The sequence below is a fragment of the Haemaphysalis longicornis genome, unplaced genomic scaffold, assembly GCF_048455015.1.
Source record: "Haemaphysalis longicornis isolate Haplotype H1 unplaced genomic scaffold, Haemaphysalis longicornis Haplotype H1 scaffold_2, whole genome shotgun sequence".
Classification (NCBI taxonomy): Eukaryota; Metazoa; Arthropoda; class Arachnida; order Ixodida; family Ixodidae; genus Haemaphysalis; species Haemaphysalis longicornis.
The window spans coordinates 162,880,549-162,896,405 of record NW_027526295.1 but is presented as its reverse complement, the minus strand read 5'-3'; the positions used below and the strand labels follow the sequence as shown (position 1 = coordinate 162,896,405).

General features: G+C 44.9%; 1 protein-coding gene across 1 annotated transcript in view; it reads left to right on the top strand.

Moving 5' to 3' along the window:
* The window catches only part of Alpha-catr (alpha-catenin related), a 216,549-nt gene that overhangs the window by 171,195 nt on the left and 29,497 nt on the right, over nucleotides 1-15,857 (top strand). Inside the window, exons 4-10 of the mRNA XM_077698542.1 lie at nucleotides 617-736; nucleotides 2,619-2,708; nucleotides 6,377-6,622; nucleotides 8,144-8,347; nucleotides 8,443-8,529; nucleotides 9,806-9,964; nucleotides 11,175-11,267. Of these exons, the coding sequence (XP_077554668.1) occupies nucleotides 617-736; nucleotides 2,619-2,708; nucleotides 6,377-6,622; nucleotides 8,144-8,347; nucleotides 8,443-8,529; nucleotides 9,806-9,964; nucleotides 11,175-11,267 (999 nt within the window). The remainder of the gene's footprint in view (nucleotides 1-616; nucleotides 737-2,618; nucleotides 2,709-6,376; nucleotides 6,623-8,143; nucleotides 8,348-8,442; nucleotides 8,530-9,805; nucleotides 9,965-11,174; nucleotides 11,268-15,857) is intronic.

Below are 15,857 nucleotides of genomic sequence, written 5' to 3'. Positions count from 1 at the left end.
TCGTGATACTCGTACGGACTTCTTTTTGTATTGGAGGATCAGGATTACGGATTGTTTCGCTTGCCACATTGCGATTGTCTCTGCCATACACACATTTTAACAATGTATCCAACGTGCCTAGATGGAGTGCTGTACGTCTTGTGTGTGATTTTAGGCCGAAGCCCCTTATAGGGGTCGGGCTGTTGCCGTCTCATTTCGTCGTCGTAACCGTTGTCTCATGTGTAGTCAGAAAACACCTGGACACTCGTTTACGCCTCGCGCTTGAACGCTTCGTAACGTGCACTAAAAACACACCGGTAACTTGATTACGCCTCGCGCTAGAACGCAATTCGTGCTTCGAAGGCACGAGACTTTCACACCAAGGCTGTATACCTCTACACCCCAATAGTTTCATCTCCGTTGGCAAAAACGCCAAGGCGCCAAGAATACATTTATACAGTGCATGCTTCGCCGCTCCCCAGGTTTCACGTGTAGATGGCCCGGGATTTTGTCTTGTGCCGGCACCTCACCCTCTCTCTTCTCGTGCGTGTGTGTTTATATAACCTTAATTTGCACTCCTCTTTCTTGAATAGCTATCGTGGTTTCTCATGCTCCCGCATTTCACTTTTCTGTGCAGGTATCCATAAGTTTGAATCGCCTTGAGAACGTCGCTAACTTCACGGAGTTTGTGAAGGCTTTCAGCCAGTTCGGAACTGAAATGGTTGAGCTGGCGCACCTCACGGGAGATAGGCAGAACGTGAGTACAACTTGCCTCTTCACGCATGTGTGTCAAAAGCATAAAGTGATGCTCATTTCGCTACTAAACCCGCTACTTGTTTGCTACATGTATTGTGCATACGTGAGAGTCGTGTCAAGAGCTGCACATGCGTGCTTATAGACGTCAGTGAAACAAATGTAAAGCAGATATATGCTCTTGAAGGGGCCATGAAGACAAAATAAAAGTCTGTTTTATTCGAAAAATTTTGTGTTTTATAGTTCCCCCATCGCTTGTCCGTCAAGACGATGAGAAATTAAATATTTTAAGCACAAATTTTAATTCTCCCGCTAAATCGTTTGTTTCGTGATGTCAGCGCGTAGATGTCTTCAAAATATATACCTAACACGACAGTTAATACGTTGGCTGCGGCTGCTGCGAATGGCGAAACCGTCTTTGTGTTCGTGGTTTACCGGCGCGCCTTCGTATACATGGCAGGATATGATACCGCTCGAGGACCGCCGTCCAAACTTGCTTTGTTTTTGATGCGATTTGTACCTGGCTTGCTTTTGTTGCGGTTGGTAGTAATCGTTCGTAAAAGACTGGGTATGCTCGACAAACGGGGCCATGTAAGTGGCGATGTCACTTGTGTCAATTTCAATTGGCCAGTGTCGTGGCAGACAAGCGCAACGCGCCCGATAGCTGTGCAGCATCGGCCGGCATGATGCGTGCTGTATGCATTGCTGCTTCTATGTCTATGTGTTCGTTCGTAACTTTCATTGCTTACCACACAATCGCTACTGCTATGAAAAGAATTTGCACTAAATTTAACCGCAAATATTCCGTTCTGCAAAGCTTATAATCCCTGTTAAATTTGCATTGGATTTTTTTTTGGCCTCAACCAATCGCTACTACCTGCTCTTAATGCGTCATTCTATTCTAACGAGGCGATCTTCGATTGCTTGATTATGAGGTGTAGCGCCGACACTACACAGGCGATGAGGCGCGCGCCGTAGTGGAGAACTCCGGATTAATTTTGACCACCTGGGGATCTTTAATGTGCGGCGAAATCTCAGACACACGGGCACTTTCGCTTTTCACCTACATCAGAAGAGCGGCCGCCACGGCAGGGAATCGAACCCGCGTCCTTGGGTTCAGCTGCACAACGCCTTAGCCTCTCAGCCTCCACGGTGGGTGAGACAATCTTTCGAATGAACCAAACTTGCATTTTGTCTTCATTGCCCCTTAAGTGATGCAGTAAATGTCTTGATAAAGGTCCCTTTCTGGCCTAACCGCTTTTGATTTTCTGTTTCCTGTTCCTGCCTATATTTTCGCGTCGTTGTTGTGACGCATCCTGGTTTCACTGACGGCACTGCATATAACAGTCTGCTGTTGTATTTTGTGCGCCAACTATTTTTTTTTTATGTTTGACTTTAATTCAACTGTTCAGCCCGCGCTCTTTTTCTGCCATACAAAATGTTTAGAACTCTAATTCTCTGCATAGGTAATCTTTTTGCGTCCGTTAAATGTGGCTTTTCAATAAAGATACGACAGAAGTTTCGACTAAAATGTGAAAGTTGCTGCCCACAACAGAATATAGGGCATACGTAGGCTGACTTTCTGGTTCGTTCATGCATCGTCACTCTTATGCTGATAAACACACTGTCATAAATTAAAATGCTTACAAATGTGCAGTTGGCACAAAAGAGTAAACGGAACACATGATCTAAATTTCTTTCTTACGTAGCAGCATGAAAGAGTCAGTGCACCTGCTTAAATGTTGCCCTAAGGCTGGAGAAGAAGAGTGCGAGTTGAATATTTCAAAGGCACGACAGCTAGCATGTCAATACGCTCAACTGTTTGCGTGAATTATACTAGCAAGCTTTCAGCAGCACAACATAGCAATCTGCTTAACTTCTTGCAGGACATGAAGGACGAGAAACGGAGAGCCCAGATGGCATCGGCGAGGACGATCCTCGAGAGGTCCACTATGATGCTGCTCACAGCGTCAAAAGTATGTCACCTCATAGCTTAGATTTTTTTTTCTTTTTTGCCATGCCTGTTTCATGAATGTTGGCCCTGTGTTTGCCAACTTTCTTTTGAGGTGCAAAAAAAGGTGCTTCGGGAGAGGCGGTCATTGCTTGCTGCACGAAAAGTCATATGGTGTCTGTTATTAGCTTTTACTTGTAAACATTGGGACTATGTATACCGATGTCCTTTAATGTTGGCTTCACTATTACACATATGCTTTACTGAGAAGATATTTTTCCAAAGGGAATACAAGATCTCATATATGGAAATCTGGGGGACGTCAGGCCTTATATTAAATGCCTCCTCAAGACCCCATGTATCCCTACGAAGTGTTACTGACCAAGTTCATTTAGAGTTGGCTTCACCACTATACACAAATGCATTGCTGGGAAAATGTTACTTGGGGGCAATTTAAGGAGTGGCGTTAAATTATGAAGGCCTTCCTTAAATGGCTAGCATTTTCATATGCAGCCAAAGTGTAACACATCAGTCGGAACAGACAGAGAGACAGCTTTCGTCGTTGAATCTACATAGGAACGCACTTAAACTAATGACACTGTTCTCAAGCTTGCATGCATGCTCACACATAGCAAGCCAAGCTCGCCTGATCACACCACACACTTCCAGCAGGGGAGCACCGCTGAGCTGTCGTTGGCCGTTGCACGTGCGTGACGCATCGGCGCATGCGTGTGCTGTGACTGTTACAGACAATAAGGTTTTCTTCCCAAGGCAGACGGCCCACTACCGTCATTTGCCACTTTCATTCCATGAAGACGATCACAAAAGCCAGATACGACTGTTTAAAGTTAGTCTCCTCTTGGGTTCGTGCGCACCTGACATCATTCACGAATACCTTCTCAAACGAAGGCAGAAAACGATTTTCAACGCTACCGTGCCACGGCATCTGCAGCTTTTGTATTCACAAACGGCATCTTTGTAAACTGGGTGGAGGGGTATAGGCAAATCCTGCTGGCACCAACGCCTGCTAGCATAGAAAATTGTTTAATGCTCATGTATTTGGGAAGATGTTCATGCACCCCGCCATCTACATGTGAACACACATGAAAAGTGCTCGAGAATAGCTGAGTTTGGCATTTTAAACAGTTTTCAATGGAAGCAAGCAGTGCACATTACTTTACTGGGATGCAGCTGCCACAAGTGTGAGCCGCATTGACTGCCCCATTTGTGGGTTACGTGCGGATGCAACCTGTTTCTCCAGGCAATGCTGGCTCGTTGCCACTGTTCTGAGATGATCAGCCGTGCACTGGCCCACAAAGCTACAACTTCTAATTTGTTTTCCTTTCTCCCTTTTATCACTCTTAAGCCTAGAAAAAAGAAATTGCAAATTTATTTGCGTGAAATTGCAAATTTATTTGCTCGGTATACCTTAACGGGACCTTATTCCTTTGCCGAAATATTACAAATGCTTCTTTGACTGCGCAATCACTCCCTCCTTTTAAATACGGTAGCCTTTCTTGGGCAACTTAAACCCAGAAATTTTGGTCTGTCTGCCTGTCTGTCTGTCTGTCTGTCTGTGACTCGACTGAGCCAGCCGGCCAAAGTGAAACATCTGCGCAATAGTCTTATATACTCACAGCCAAATCTAAACGTCTACATCCGGTGTCAATGTTCATACTTGTCAACATTGTTTAACAAGAACAAAACATTATACAAATATAAGGCAGCAAATCAATACACAAGTGATATTTGCAGTGTTCCTTTATAAAAAAATTCATAAATGCTTAATTTTTGCTAAATGAAATACTACATACATCCACTGCAGAAAAAAAATTCACTCTGTCGCCTGCTGTCGCCCACACCACTATAGGTTCTGGTGGCATTTTAAGACATTAAGCGGCAACAGTTACAAAAGGTTCCACTAGATGGGTTCCACGTTCTGCTTGGAACGCACGTAGAGTAGGGCAACGTGGTTCTATAAACGTTAAAGTAGGGCGCCTCGATTCATGCGCATCTCCGCCGTATGGCAGCACTGGGATTGAGGCACCCAGCCTGGAGCAGTCGAACGTGGTAAAGTTAAATTGACTTGATATGTTTACCTTGGGAGGAGCACGGCAGAAGAGGAACAGCATGAGAGGTGAGTGGGAAAGTGAAGGGAGGCAATTACTTGGCAAATGTCGACAAAGACTATCTCTTTTGTCAACATTTGCAACGAAAGGAGCAGTTACGCGGCAATTTTTTGTTACACCCTGGCCATTGATATCCGCACTGCTGTGCCTCTGCACCCGATGTCTCATTTCCCCATTTGTCCATTCCATGCCTATTTTCCTGATCACCAATGTGCCATTCATCTACACTCCTGTCTCAGCTCATAAACAATTAAAAATAGGTTCATATCCATAGCTGTGAGGTTGCGCACACATGCTTGGAGATAGAAAAACACTGCATGATGATTTGCTTTGTTCTACAGTCCATTGCATTTAGGTTATTAATGGACAAATGAGGCTCTTTTTTTTTTAATGAGCCAGGTCCATAAACTGAAACCAAGTCTGATGAAACTGCAGTGACAAGAAAAAGTCGGCAACGTTACCCTAAAAAAGGGGTGGCAAGTAAATAGTTGAGAGAACGCCCTAAAAACGTGTACGCAGATCATAGTTTTTATCGAAAATGCACCAGATCCTGGATCAAAATGAATCAAACCTATTTGCCCAATGGGCGTTTGCTTTTGGCTTGACTGTTAAGACTGTTTCGTGGGTGTTTTGGGAAGTTCATTTTTTTTTTTTTTGCTTTTCGAAGCTGGCTTATGAATCCAGACGGCAGTTAGGAGATCAGTGAAAGATCTGCTCACAGGTACCAACGACTAAGTGTTTGAAAGAGTGAACAAAGTGAGGCCGAGAGATATGTGAAACAACAATTTCATTCCATCTCACCCTACCCTACGAAATATAACTCTGGTTATATTTATTTTTTTAACTCCAATATTTACCATTTTAGTACTTAACTAAATAACCGCCTCTTAAAAGCCCTGGCAAATCTCCCCCTGCCCGGGCCCCTGCTGCTGACAGTACGCTCAATTCATTAAGGTGAACAAGAGCTGGGCAGCCTTCTTGTGAAGTGTTTTGGAAATTCATGGCAAAGCAGCGAAGAGCTTGCTTACTTCGTGAGTGCCTTCAGGTGTGCCCAAGAAAATTATCCTAGGGAAGAATTCGAAAAGAGCTGCAGATGGTGCCAAGAGGACTCACGTGCTCTCCATGTATAGTTCTACTGTACTTGAAGCCCTAATGCATGTTTTAATGCCTTTTCCACTAAAACTCAATCGCACCATGCTTGCTGAAAGTCAATTTAAATAAAGTTTTCATAAGAATGCCACATCAACTTGAGTGTTTCAATTCAGTATGAGCCAAATCCAAGCTTATCACCGCAACACTGCTTATCACCCCAATGCGGCATAATTTTTAATTACTTGTGGCCATAAACTTCCCCTAGCTTGCATGTAAAATATATCATATAATAGCTTTGACAGCGTTGCAGTTAGGTCCGGTAACAAACTTCCGCTTGTTCCTCAAATTCGCGTTAGGTGGCTCTAGTTCACTTTGAAAAAAAAAAAATGCCACAAATGGCCTAGGAATTGAGTTCTTTTCTGTCCCCCTCCTCCTCATCTTCTTCTTCATTCCTGCGTGCTGCCCACTGCAGGCCTGCCTGAGGCACCCGGAGTGCGAGACAGCGCGGGAGAACCGCGACACGGTGTTCCTGCAGATGCGCCGGGCCATGGACCTGGTGCACTTTGTGGTCAAGGACGGCGTCATTCCAGAGCTCGCCTGTGCTGCCTCCTCCTCCTCCTCTTCCGAGTGCCGCCGCAAGGGCGCCCGCAGGGGCTCCTGGCGCCTTGACGAATTCGACCGATGTGCCACCGTCCACAACGCTGTGAAGATGTTCGAGGTGGGCGCACCCACCGCTTGCACGCAGACACTGCAGGGGTAGTGTCTGCGTGCGCGGTTGTGTGCTTGATGTGAAGGATCCTCGCTCGTTGACTCATGAGGTCGCTATAGCGGATGAAAAGAGCGCTGTGTCGCGATGTTTCTGGCATGTTTGAGCACTTTCACAATAATGGCCTTTTGTGCTAGGCAATTTTACACACACACAAAAGAAAGGGTGACTGTGAATGAATGTGGGCCAATTAAACTAAATTGTTGATGTGCACAGGTTGTGCACTCTACCAACTGTTCATATCCCATGGAATCGACTGCTGACCCAATCAGGAGCATGAATAGAACTGCCTTTCTTCCAGTGTGCCCAGGAACAAGTGCTCTGACTTACCATGGTGACACTTACCATTTTGCAGAGCTAATGCTCGCTTTGACTAATTTTTCTTCAACTATTACATTTTTCAAAAAAGTTTCATAGCATTTCTTTCTAGCTGTGCGTCTAATTTGGGTGGACAACTTTTCTTTTGCCAGAAAACAGAGGTACTTCTCGCAGGAAGCTTCTCCTAAATACTGCACCAACAACTTTTCTTGCTGTTGAGTGGTTGACACAACATGGTTGACACAAGTGGTTGGCACAGCAAGTGCTGCAATGCAACCCTGTCTTGCTTGTAGGAGGCACTGGTAACCTTCAGTGGGTCTCCATGTGTAGACCCTTGAGCAAAGAGGCCAGCAATGACCGTAGCACTCTTACTGATTGACTATTTAACCTGTAGCATATCAGGAAGTGGCAACACAGAGGGTTATAACAAACAGTTGCCACCCATTGTGTCTTTCTCATTCCTTGTTGTTGTCCTTATCCTTTTGAGCTGCCACTTTCAAGAGAAGCTACTAAAGCACTTGCAGGGATTGTGTGAATGGCGTCTTATTTTAACCCTTTGCGACACGCATTACGATGTAGCCATCAGAAAAATTTTAAACTGCCTCTGTATGTTTTTTGGTAAACCGAAATTTCACTTGAAACCATAAACAACTCGATATCATAAGTAATTAATAAATTAGGTCGTATCCTAATTGTAAACATGCTATTCTAAACGTGACCACCATTTCCTAACTGTTGCTACAATAGAAAATGTATACATATTATTGTAATCTGTAGCCCTTATATATTAAGGTAACAACTTCAGTTTTGCTTTAATAAACGTTTTAACTAGAAGAAAACGTAAATCGAAGAACACGTACTCGACGCACCGAGGATTTGGTGCGTCAAGTATGTGTTCTTGAACCACTCAATAGTTGTTCTTGAACCCCACTTGAACCACTTAGCCAGCATTCGCATTTCCCGCCGTAGAGCGGGAAATGCGTATGCTGGCTGAGCAGTTCAAGTGGGTATGACGACGATTGTAACTCACAAAAATGTCCTAAAAGTTGCGTGTACAAGTGTACACGCTGTGTCGCAAATGGTTGAATGGTTTGGGCTCCATAGACGTCTCTCAAGCCGCCACTTGTGCTGCGGCTGTCGTCGTCGTCCTTGCAGGACCTGGTGGAGACGATGCGCATGACGCTGGTGGGGCCCAGCTGTCGGGAGCGGCTGTCGAGTGCCTTAGACGCGGTGGTGGAGCGCACGCAGGACTTCACCGACTCTGCCTACACGTCACACGAGCACCGCGAAAAGATCCTCCTGCTCTGCGACAGGGCCAAGCTCGAGCTCAACCAGCTTCTCAGGATCGGCGTCAGCCTGGTACGTGGGGACCCGGCCGCCGCAACCCTCGCCACCACCGCTGCTGGCTAGCGATCTACGAAATAACCCCCTGCTATCGTTCCTGGTGCATGCAGGACCAAGCAGGTTGTACGTCTCCAAACGAGGACCTTGAAAATGCCATAGAACAGACGCTCAGGGCCACAGCTGACCTCAAGCAACAGGTTTGTGCTTCCTTTGCATATATATATTCCTCTCCTTTCTCGACGATCCTGAATAGCAAACTTCTTTATATGTCGGTAAATACAGATGCTAAGCCTTGCGATGTGTACCGTATTTATTCGCGTAAGGAACCCACTTTTTTTTCCAGAAAATTCAGCATGAATTCGGGGGGAGGTTCATTATGCGGGAAAAAATTGCAACAGATTTTTAAAAGTTGAAATTTCATTCAATAAAGCTGCTAAGGGAAGTGCTGTCAGAGCCTTGCCATTTTCTTAAAAACACGTTGGTAATTATGTAATCAAATTTCTTTTTTATTCCCAACATGCTAGTGGCACCCCAGTCACCATAAAGCTGTCCTCCTCACTAAAGTTGCTTGCGGCTTCACATTTGTTGTCGGCCCACAGTGCACCGTCTTCCGTGCCGTCAAGGCACTCCAAAACTTTTTTTTCCGACACCGGGAAACTTCCCTTCTTTGGGCCCACGAAACACACGGCGATCACTGTTAACCCCCCAGAAACCTCTCGTTTTCACCCGTAGCGTACACGCTCTGGTTCAACACTGAAGTGCTGCCCATCCACGGTTCCCATGTGCATCAATGCATGCTCCACCACCTTCAGCTTAAAATCTGCTGCGTAGTTTATGTACTGGCCCATCGTACAGCGCACACCAGGAGCACGAAAAAAGGTTGGAACACAGGTGAACAACAAAACCATGGAGCGTAATGGCGAAGTCACGGAACAGCAAGAGCAGAGGAGTGCGGAGTACGTTTCGTGCTTTGTTCGCTCGCCGCAATGTTTTTATGGCGCAAGAAGGTTTGTTTTGTGTTCAGCACATGACACTCCGCAAGCGTGCAATTTTTAAATTGTGAGTTGCAGCATTCGCGCTCACGTCTCCGGCTACAGTTGAGATTTCTTTTTGTTGGAATGCATTTTTAGCATTTCTGCGCGTACTGTGGCGTGATATCAAGTTACTGCGATCATCTACTGCATCATCAACCTTGATGAGATAAAAACGTCGTCCCGCTGCATTTCTTATTCAAAGTGACAAAAAAGTAAATTCTCGAGAAGAGAAGTGGGAGAGGGTTCATTACGCAAGTAAATACGGTACATATGCTCCGCTGGCTCTCTTCCAGCACAACTATTGTTCTTCTTGCATCAAGAGCAGAACTTCGCTACTACCGAAATTTCAAGTTTCCGTCGTGTTACGTCATTGCAGTTCTCACTCTTCGTGTCGTTAGCTGTGGTGTAACTGTTTTTTACGTGGCGCCCTTGCTCGCAGCTTCGCGACACGGCCCTGGACCACGCGGACGAGTTGTTCAAGACCATGGACGAAGGGGAGCTGCTCAACAGGCTGAAGAACGCCTCGCTAGCAGGCGACCACACGAGGCTAGAGGAGTATGCGGACAAGTTCGCCGAGCACGCCGAACATGTTCAGGAGGTATGATGAGCCCTTCTTTCCAACATCACTTTGACCAATCACGACAAAATTACAAGTTATTGTTCAGAAATACTTCCCGACGCATTTTGTGTACAAAGGAATTGTTACTTTCCTTCTTACCCATGATGCAGCCTATTTCACAATGTTTTCTTTTTACTATACCGCAGTATGTAACTACTATACATATTGTTAGCTGATGTATGCCAGCCTAAAAGCTCTCAAAGAGCTTGTAGTGGCAGCATTCCCATACCTATAGGTTTCTGTGCAACCAGTTATACAGTTAAACCTCGTTGTAACGAGACAGACTATGACAAAATATTGGGTATAACGAGCAAACCGTAATTTCCCGTGAAAGTTCCCTTAGTAACCAATGTATTTAAAACTTTGTTTTAATGAGGTAAAATTTGCCGGTTGCGGGATATAGCAAACAAATTACTTTAGGAAATAAAATTTTGATCCAATTTCACGACGGAGGGCAAAGTGGATTTGGGACGGTGCACAAGTCGACGACTGTATTTAGCAGTTCAAAACTCCCGCCTCGCATCCTTCAGCAACACGCACAAGGCTGGACAGCGCGCCGTGCACCCACTGTGCCAGCGAAGCCATTCCCACCTCCCTCTCGTTGCACATGGCATGCGGCCAATGCATGCAGTGCACTCGCCTGCAACTGTTGTCACTGCCGAAATGTGCCCGCGCCAGCCGCGTTGCTGAAGTTGGAGTGATTTTTTGGAGTGCTTCAGCTTTATCATTTATCGTGCTGTGCGCGATTTGAGCAGCATGAATGCCGTAGGCAGGAAGCGGAAGTGAAGGATTATATTGCTGGACTTGAACAGGCGGCTATTATAAAAGCCGTCAGATCGGGCACGAAGCTGAGTGAGCCATTGTTGCATCAGAAAGCTGCATCAACTTCTAATTACGGACTTCTTTGCAGCAAAGTCAATTTGAAATATGAGTTACATATTTTGAACTGCAATGAGGTAGATATCTGACTTTTACTTTTTATCTTCGGAATGCAGTTATTTTGTTGTGTGCCACCATGCCGCGAGACTAAATTTCGCCCACTATTCGTTTTGAGTAAGTGCAGCGCACAATATTTGCAGTAAATGGCCGCTACGGCTAAAACGAAATATTGGTTATAATGAGCAAATCGCGGGTCCTCTTCAATTTCGTTATAACGAGGTTGAACTGTACCGGCTGATTATTTCCGCAGGTGTGTCGACTGCTTTACCACGTGGCGAGCACGGAGGCCCTCCAGGTTACCGCAAAAAATACGGATGCCTGTCTCAAGGTCTACGGCTCTCAGGTTAGCATCAGACTCTCAATGTGCTTGGGATACGGTATAGGTTGTTTTCACTGGCATGGTGCGAATACCAGCAACCATGTGTGTCGCCTTAGCATGGCAGTGCACGCATGAGGCCGCCCCACTGAGCTCAAAAGCATTACCTCAACATTAAAGCGGTTGTGAAGAGAGATTGCATTTGTCTTTGCTTTATTTTATCTCGTTGAACAACCTTTTAAGAACGTAAATCCCAAATATTTTCGCAATTCATTGCTTCTAGTATTTAGGAGATGCATCAAAGCAACATGCGCCTCAAAACGAGCATTTCAGCTCGTTTCGAAGCGCATCGCAAGCGACCATGCGCGCTTCGTCGGTCGGCAGCGCGACTAGCAGTGATGTCATGTTAAGAACATTCGAGAGTTCGACACTCTTTGCGTATATTATTTTGTGAAGCTCCAAGCCCAATATTTTAAAAATAATGCATCCTTTATTCAGTGCCATAAACAGTTTTCTATCAATGTGACCAGTGGCGCGAACACTTCAGTTGTCTGGCAACCATTGCAGCAGAACTCAGACCTACTGGCTATTTGTTTGGTTTGTACTCGGATTACCTGCTGAAGTTCATGTTGTCTTGCCGAATTCTATTCGGAACCATACCTTTTTGTATCAGACGGCACAAAGTCGCTCAAGCAAAACAAGGAAAGTGCTCCGTGTGTGATTTGAACTTGTGGCCACCGCGCCAGCCTGCATTGAAGTCAGGCACTTCACCCACTAGACTACGGACATAAAAAGCACGCGCGGCAGAAAACTGCGGCATAAAAGCCGGTCCGCATTTGTAACCCAACACTGTGGTGTGTTTTCATAAATTTTAATCAACCCAATGCTTTAACGGCCAACTTAGTGTTGTACGCTCCTGCAGTAAGCCAAAGGGGAGCATATACAATTAACGAAACAACGTCAACAGCATTGTTTATCAGAAGAAAGCAATCGTGGAATTCGGCGACGCACTGTATCCCTGCTTCTCGATTTTTTTTTTGTGCTTGATGAGTAAATGATGGGTTGGCTTTAATTTCAGCCTACTCAAAGTTCCTTCAATAAATGTGTTCATGTAGTAAATTCCCATACACTGGGGACATACAAAGGCGGGGGACTCTGGTCTTGAAGACATTTTTGTTATTTTTGAACCAATCTTCCTGAAATTTGCTCATTAAGTGTGCTTTGACATCCTCAGCACAAATATGTAGTCAGTTTTCATCTATATAATCTAAGTTCAGAGTTTTGCAACATGTTATGTTATTCCATTTCGGGCAATTTTTTTAATTATCTGCTTATGATATACTTGAATAATTCTTGTTCCTTTGTGCTCTCGAAGGACCAGGGAGTCCAACTATACCACAGCAGTAATTTTATCACTGTTTCTGCAATTGCTCTGAACTTATGAAATGTCAGGTCATCAATTATCAATGTTTTTGTAAAACAAAATGCATAAAAAATTGTACTAGTACAAAATTTTTTTATATTTTTCTGGTTTTATTGCACTGTTCAGTTCTTAAGCTTTCAAATGCAGCAAGAATGACGCAAATCTGATCAGTACATCCCAAGATATTGTACCCGACAGTTGACCTCATGGGAAAAAAACTGGTTTTGAGAAACGCAGTGTCTAGAGTTACGTCCGACGGAACCCAAAATTGAAAACTAGAGTTACGTCCGACGGAACTTTAAGCCAGTTTCTAGAGTTACGTCCGACGGAACCCAGAATTGAAAACTAGAGTTACGACCGACGGAACTTTAAGCCAGTTTCTAGGGTTACGTCCGACGTAACTCAGAATTGAAAGCTAGAGTTACGTCCGGCGGAACTTTAGGCCGATGTTTTGAGTTACGTCCGGTGTTAAGTAAAGCACAAAAAAAAATTTACAGCTAACGGCGCCAGCTAACGGCGCCGGCCAGCCAGCTGTGTAATCTATACGCAACATTATTGAAATTGTCGCTTGTACGATAAATGAAGTCAAATTCGGAAACAGAAATGCTGCTGCTTTACGGCTAAACCGGTTCGGAATGAGCAAATCATAGGTAACATGTTCGACAGCGCCGGCTCCCCATCGGTCGAGTGGACAGAACGTGATATAAGCGCCCACACTTCTGTAGCGATGTGAGTTCGAATCCCAGCTGGGTTGATAGAGTTTTTTTTAATTAAAAGATTCAAATTTTTCTGTACCAGTCCACGCACACTTCTTTCCATATCCAACACATGCAAGCAGAAGAGAAGACGGTGATTAACAAAATAGAACCTCGTGCTGTGGGCGCAGTGCCAGTTTGTAGCGTCTGCAGTTTGCCGAGAACAAATTTACATGCATCAAGAGACTTAACAAAAGTAATTAATTGGGCTAGGCGTCGGTTAATATTTTAACCCGATTAATCGGCTGGCTTTATGCATCGAATATTCGGTTGTGCTGGTTTGGAAGAACAAATGACCAAAAATAATTATGTAGTAGCAGAAATTAGATCAATATGCTCATACACTTGCTCACACATATTCCAGATGAGGTAAGTTGGTCATCGTCACGGCGCATGATGCGGGTGAGATGCTTATCAGCTCGTTCGTCACATACGTTTCTAGAATTGGGAACATCAGCACCCGCCGTGAGTGCAGATGGCGCCGAATTATCGTGCCTTGCTTACTACAGAAATAGTTTATACAACGGCAAAACGGTATATATAATTGCCCACTCGTTTTTTGTGCCGTGTATATTTGTAGTATTTATTCAGAATTTTGCCCTGTAGAATGAAGATACACGAGTTCAGAGGTACACGAACAAGTCGACTTCGTGAATAAAGTCTGAGAGTTGTCGATGAAATATTATTGAGTTTTCTCACCAGCTTAAACCGGTTAAAACAATTATTCGCGGCTAAAGCATTAATTGTATAATCGGAAGGTTATTAAAAAAAACTCTATCATCCCAGCTGGGATTCGAACCCACATCACTGCAGAAGTGTGGGGGCTTATATCACGTTCTGCCCACTCGACCGACGGGGAGCCGGCGCTGTCGAACATGTTACATATATGATTTACTCATTCCGAACCGGTTTGGCCGTAAAGCAGCAGCATTTGTGTTTCCGAATTTGACTTCATTTATTGTACAAGCGGCCATTTCAATAATGTTGCGTATATATTACACATATAGAGCGTCACGGTAGCTGCATGGTGCCGTTAGCTGTAAATTTTTTTTGTGCTTTACTTGACGCCGGACGTAAATCAAAACATTGGCCTAAAGTTCCGCCGGACGTAACTCTAGTTTTCAATGCTGGGTTCCGTCGGACGTAACCCTAAAAACTGGCTTAAAGTTCCGTCGGACGTAACTCTAGTTTTCAATTCTGGGTTCCGTCGGACGTAACTCTAGAAACTGGCTTAAAGTTCCGTCGGACGTAACTATAGTTTTCAATTTTGGGTTCCGTCAAACGTAACTCTAGACACTGCGTTTGAGACAAGGCACAAAGTTCGGCAATGCAGGGGAAAATGGCCATTTAGCCAACTTCAAATGGTGACAGCTTTGTAAATACTTATGGTACAGCTAATATTTTGCAGGTACATTCTTTGGACCTATAGACTGCAAATAAAATTAATACAGAAAATTGATTTTTTGGCAAATTTTTGGTCTTCAAGACCAGTGTCCCCCCTTAAGCTTTTGGTTGTTTATCTTGTCAGGTCAGAAATTTCACGTTCGCGCAATTGCAAGCTTGAGCAAGAATACCGGCACAACGACAGTTTAGACTAGTGCAAAACACCCAGTTTAACGTGGTCACTTGTGCCTGCACCAGTCGCCCGTGTTGTTGACTGAAAGTTCGACCATGTTGATCAGTCGTATCTGAGATCAGACATCTCCTGTTCAGTTGCAGGGCGAGTTTCATCATGGCACCGATGTTGTAGCTTGATCTGACCCTTTGCGAGCCCTCTGTGCCGACATGTTGTGCAAGCAAGGGGGAACTATGACTGGCTTCTTAACATGACGTCACTTAGTGGCTTGAGGAGGAAAGCCTCGGTGAAACCGTAACTGCATTTTTTTCCCTATTTGCTGATGTCGGGCAACGAAACGACTATGCATAGTTTGTTTATCAAGGTTCCACAGTTCTAAGTACCCACAGAACACAAAACCCACAGAACACAAAAATACTGTTTCGCGCAGGGATCTACAGCCTGCCTGTCGCAAGCCACGAGTGAAGTGATTGCCAGCTGCCGTGTTTTGGTATCGGCCACAGATTGCCCAGTTCTCGGCGAACACTTCCACTTCGGCCACTCGGCCACTTGCCGATAGATGTCACTAGTCTCCCAGCTGACAATGCACTCACTGCTACACTGCTGCACTACTGCCGTATCTCAATCATCATGTGTGCGAACCTCACATTTTCTTCTGAAGCATTATTTGGCTTTCGTACTGGACGACTCTGCCTGGGGAAAGGGGCGGGCGCACTTGTGTCTATATCCGTACTCACAGGTAACTGCGTTGCAGTGTAGGCATTTCATGTGTAGTGTCGCCTTTTGCAACTATGGCTGCATCCCCTGGTGGTGATGCGGAGTTATCTAGGGCAAGTAGAGCATCACTACACAATGTCACTGCT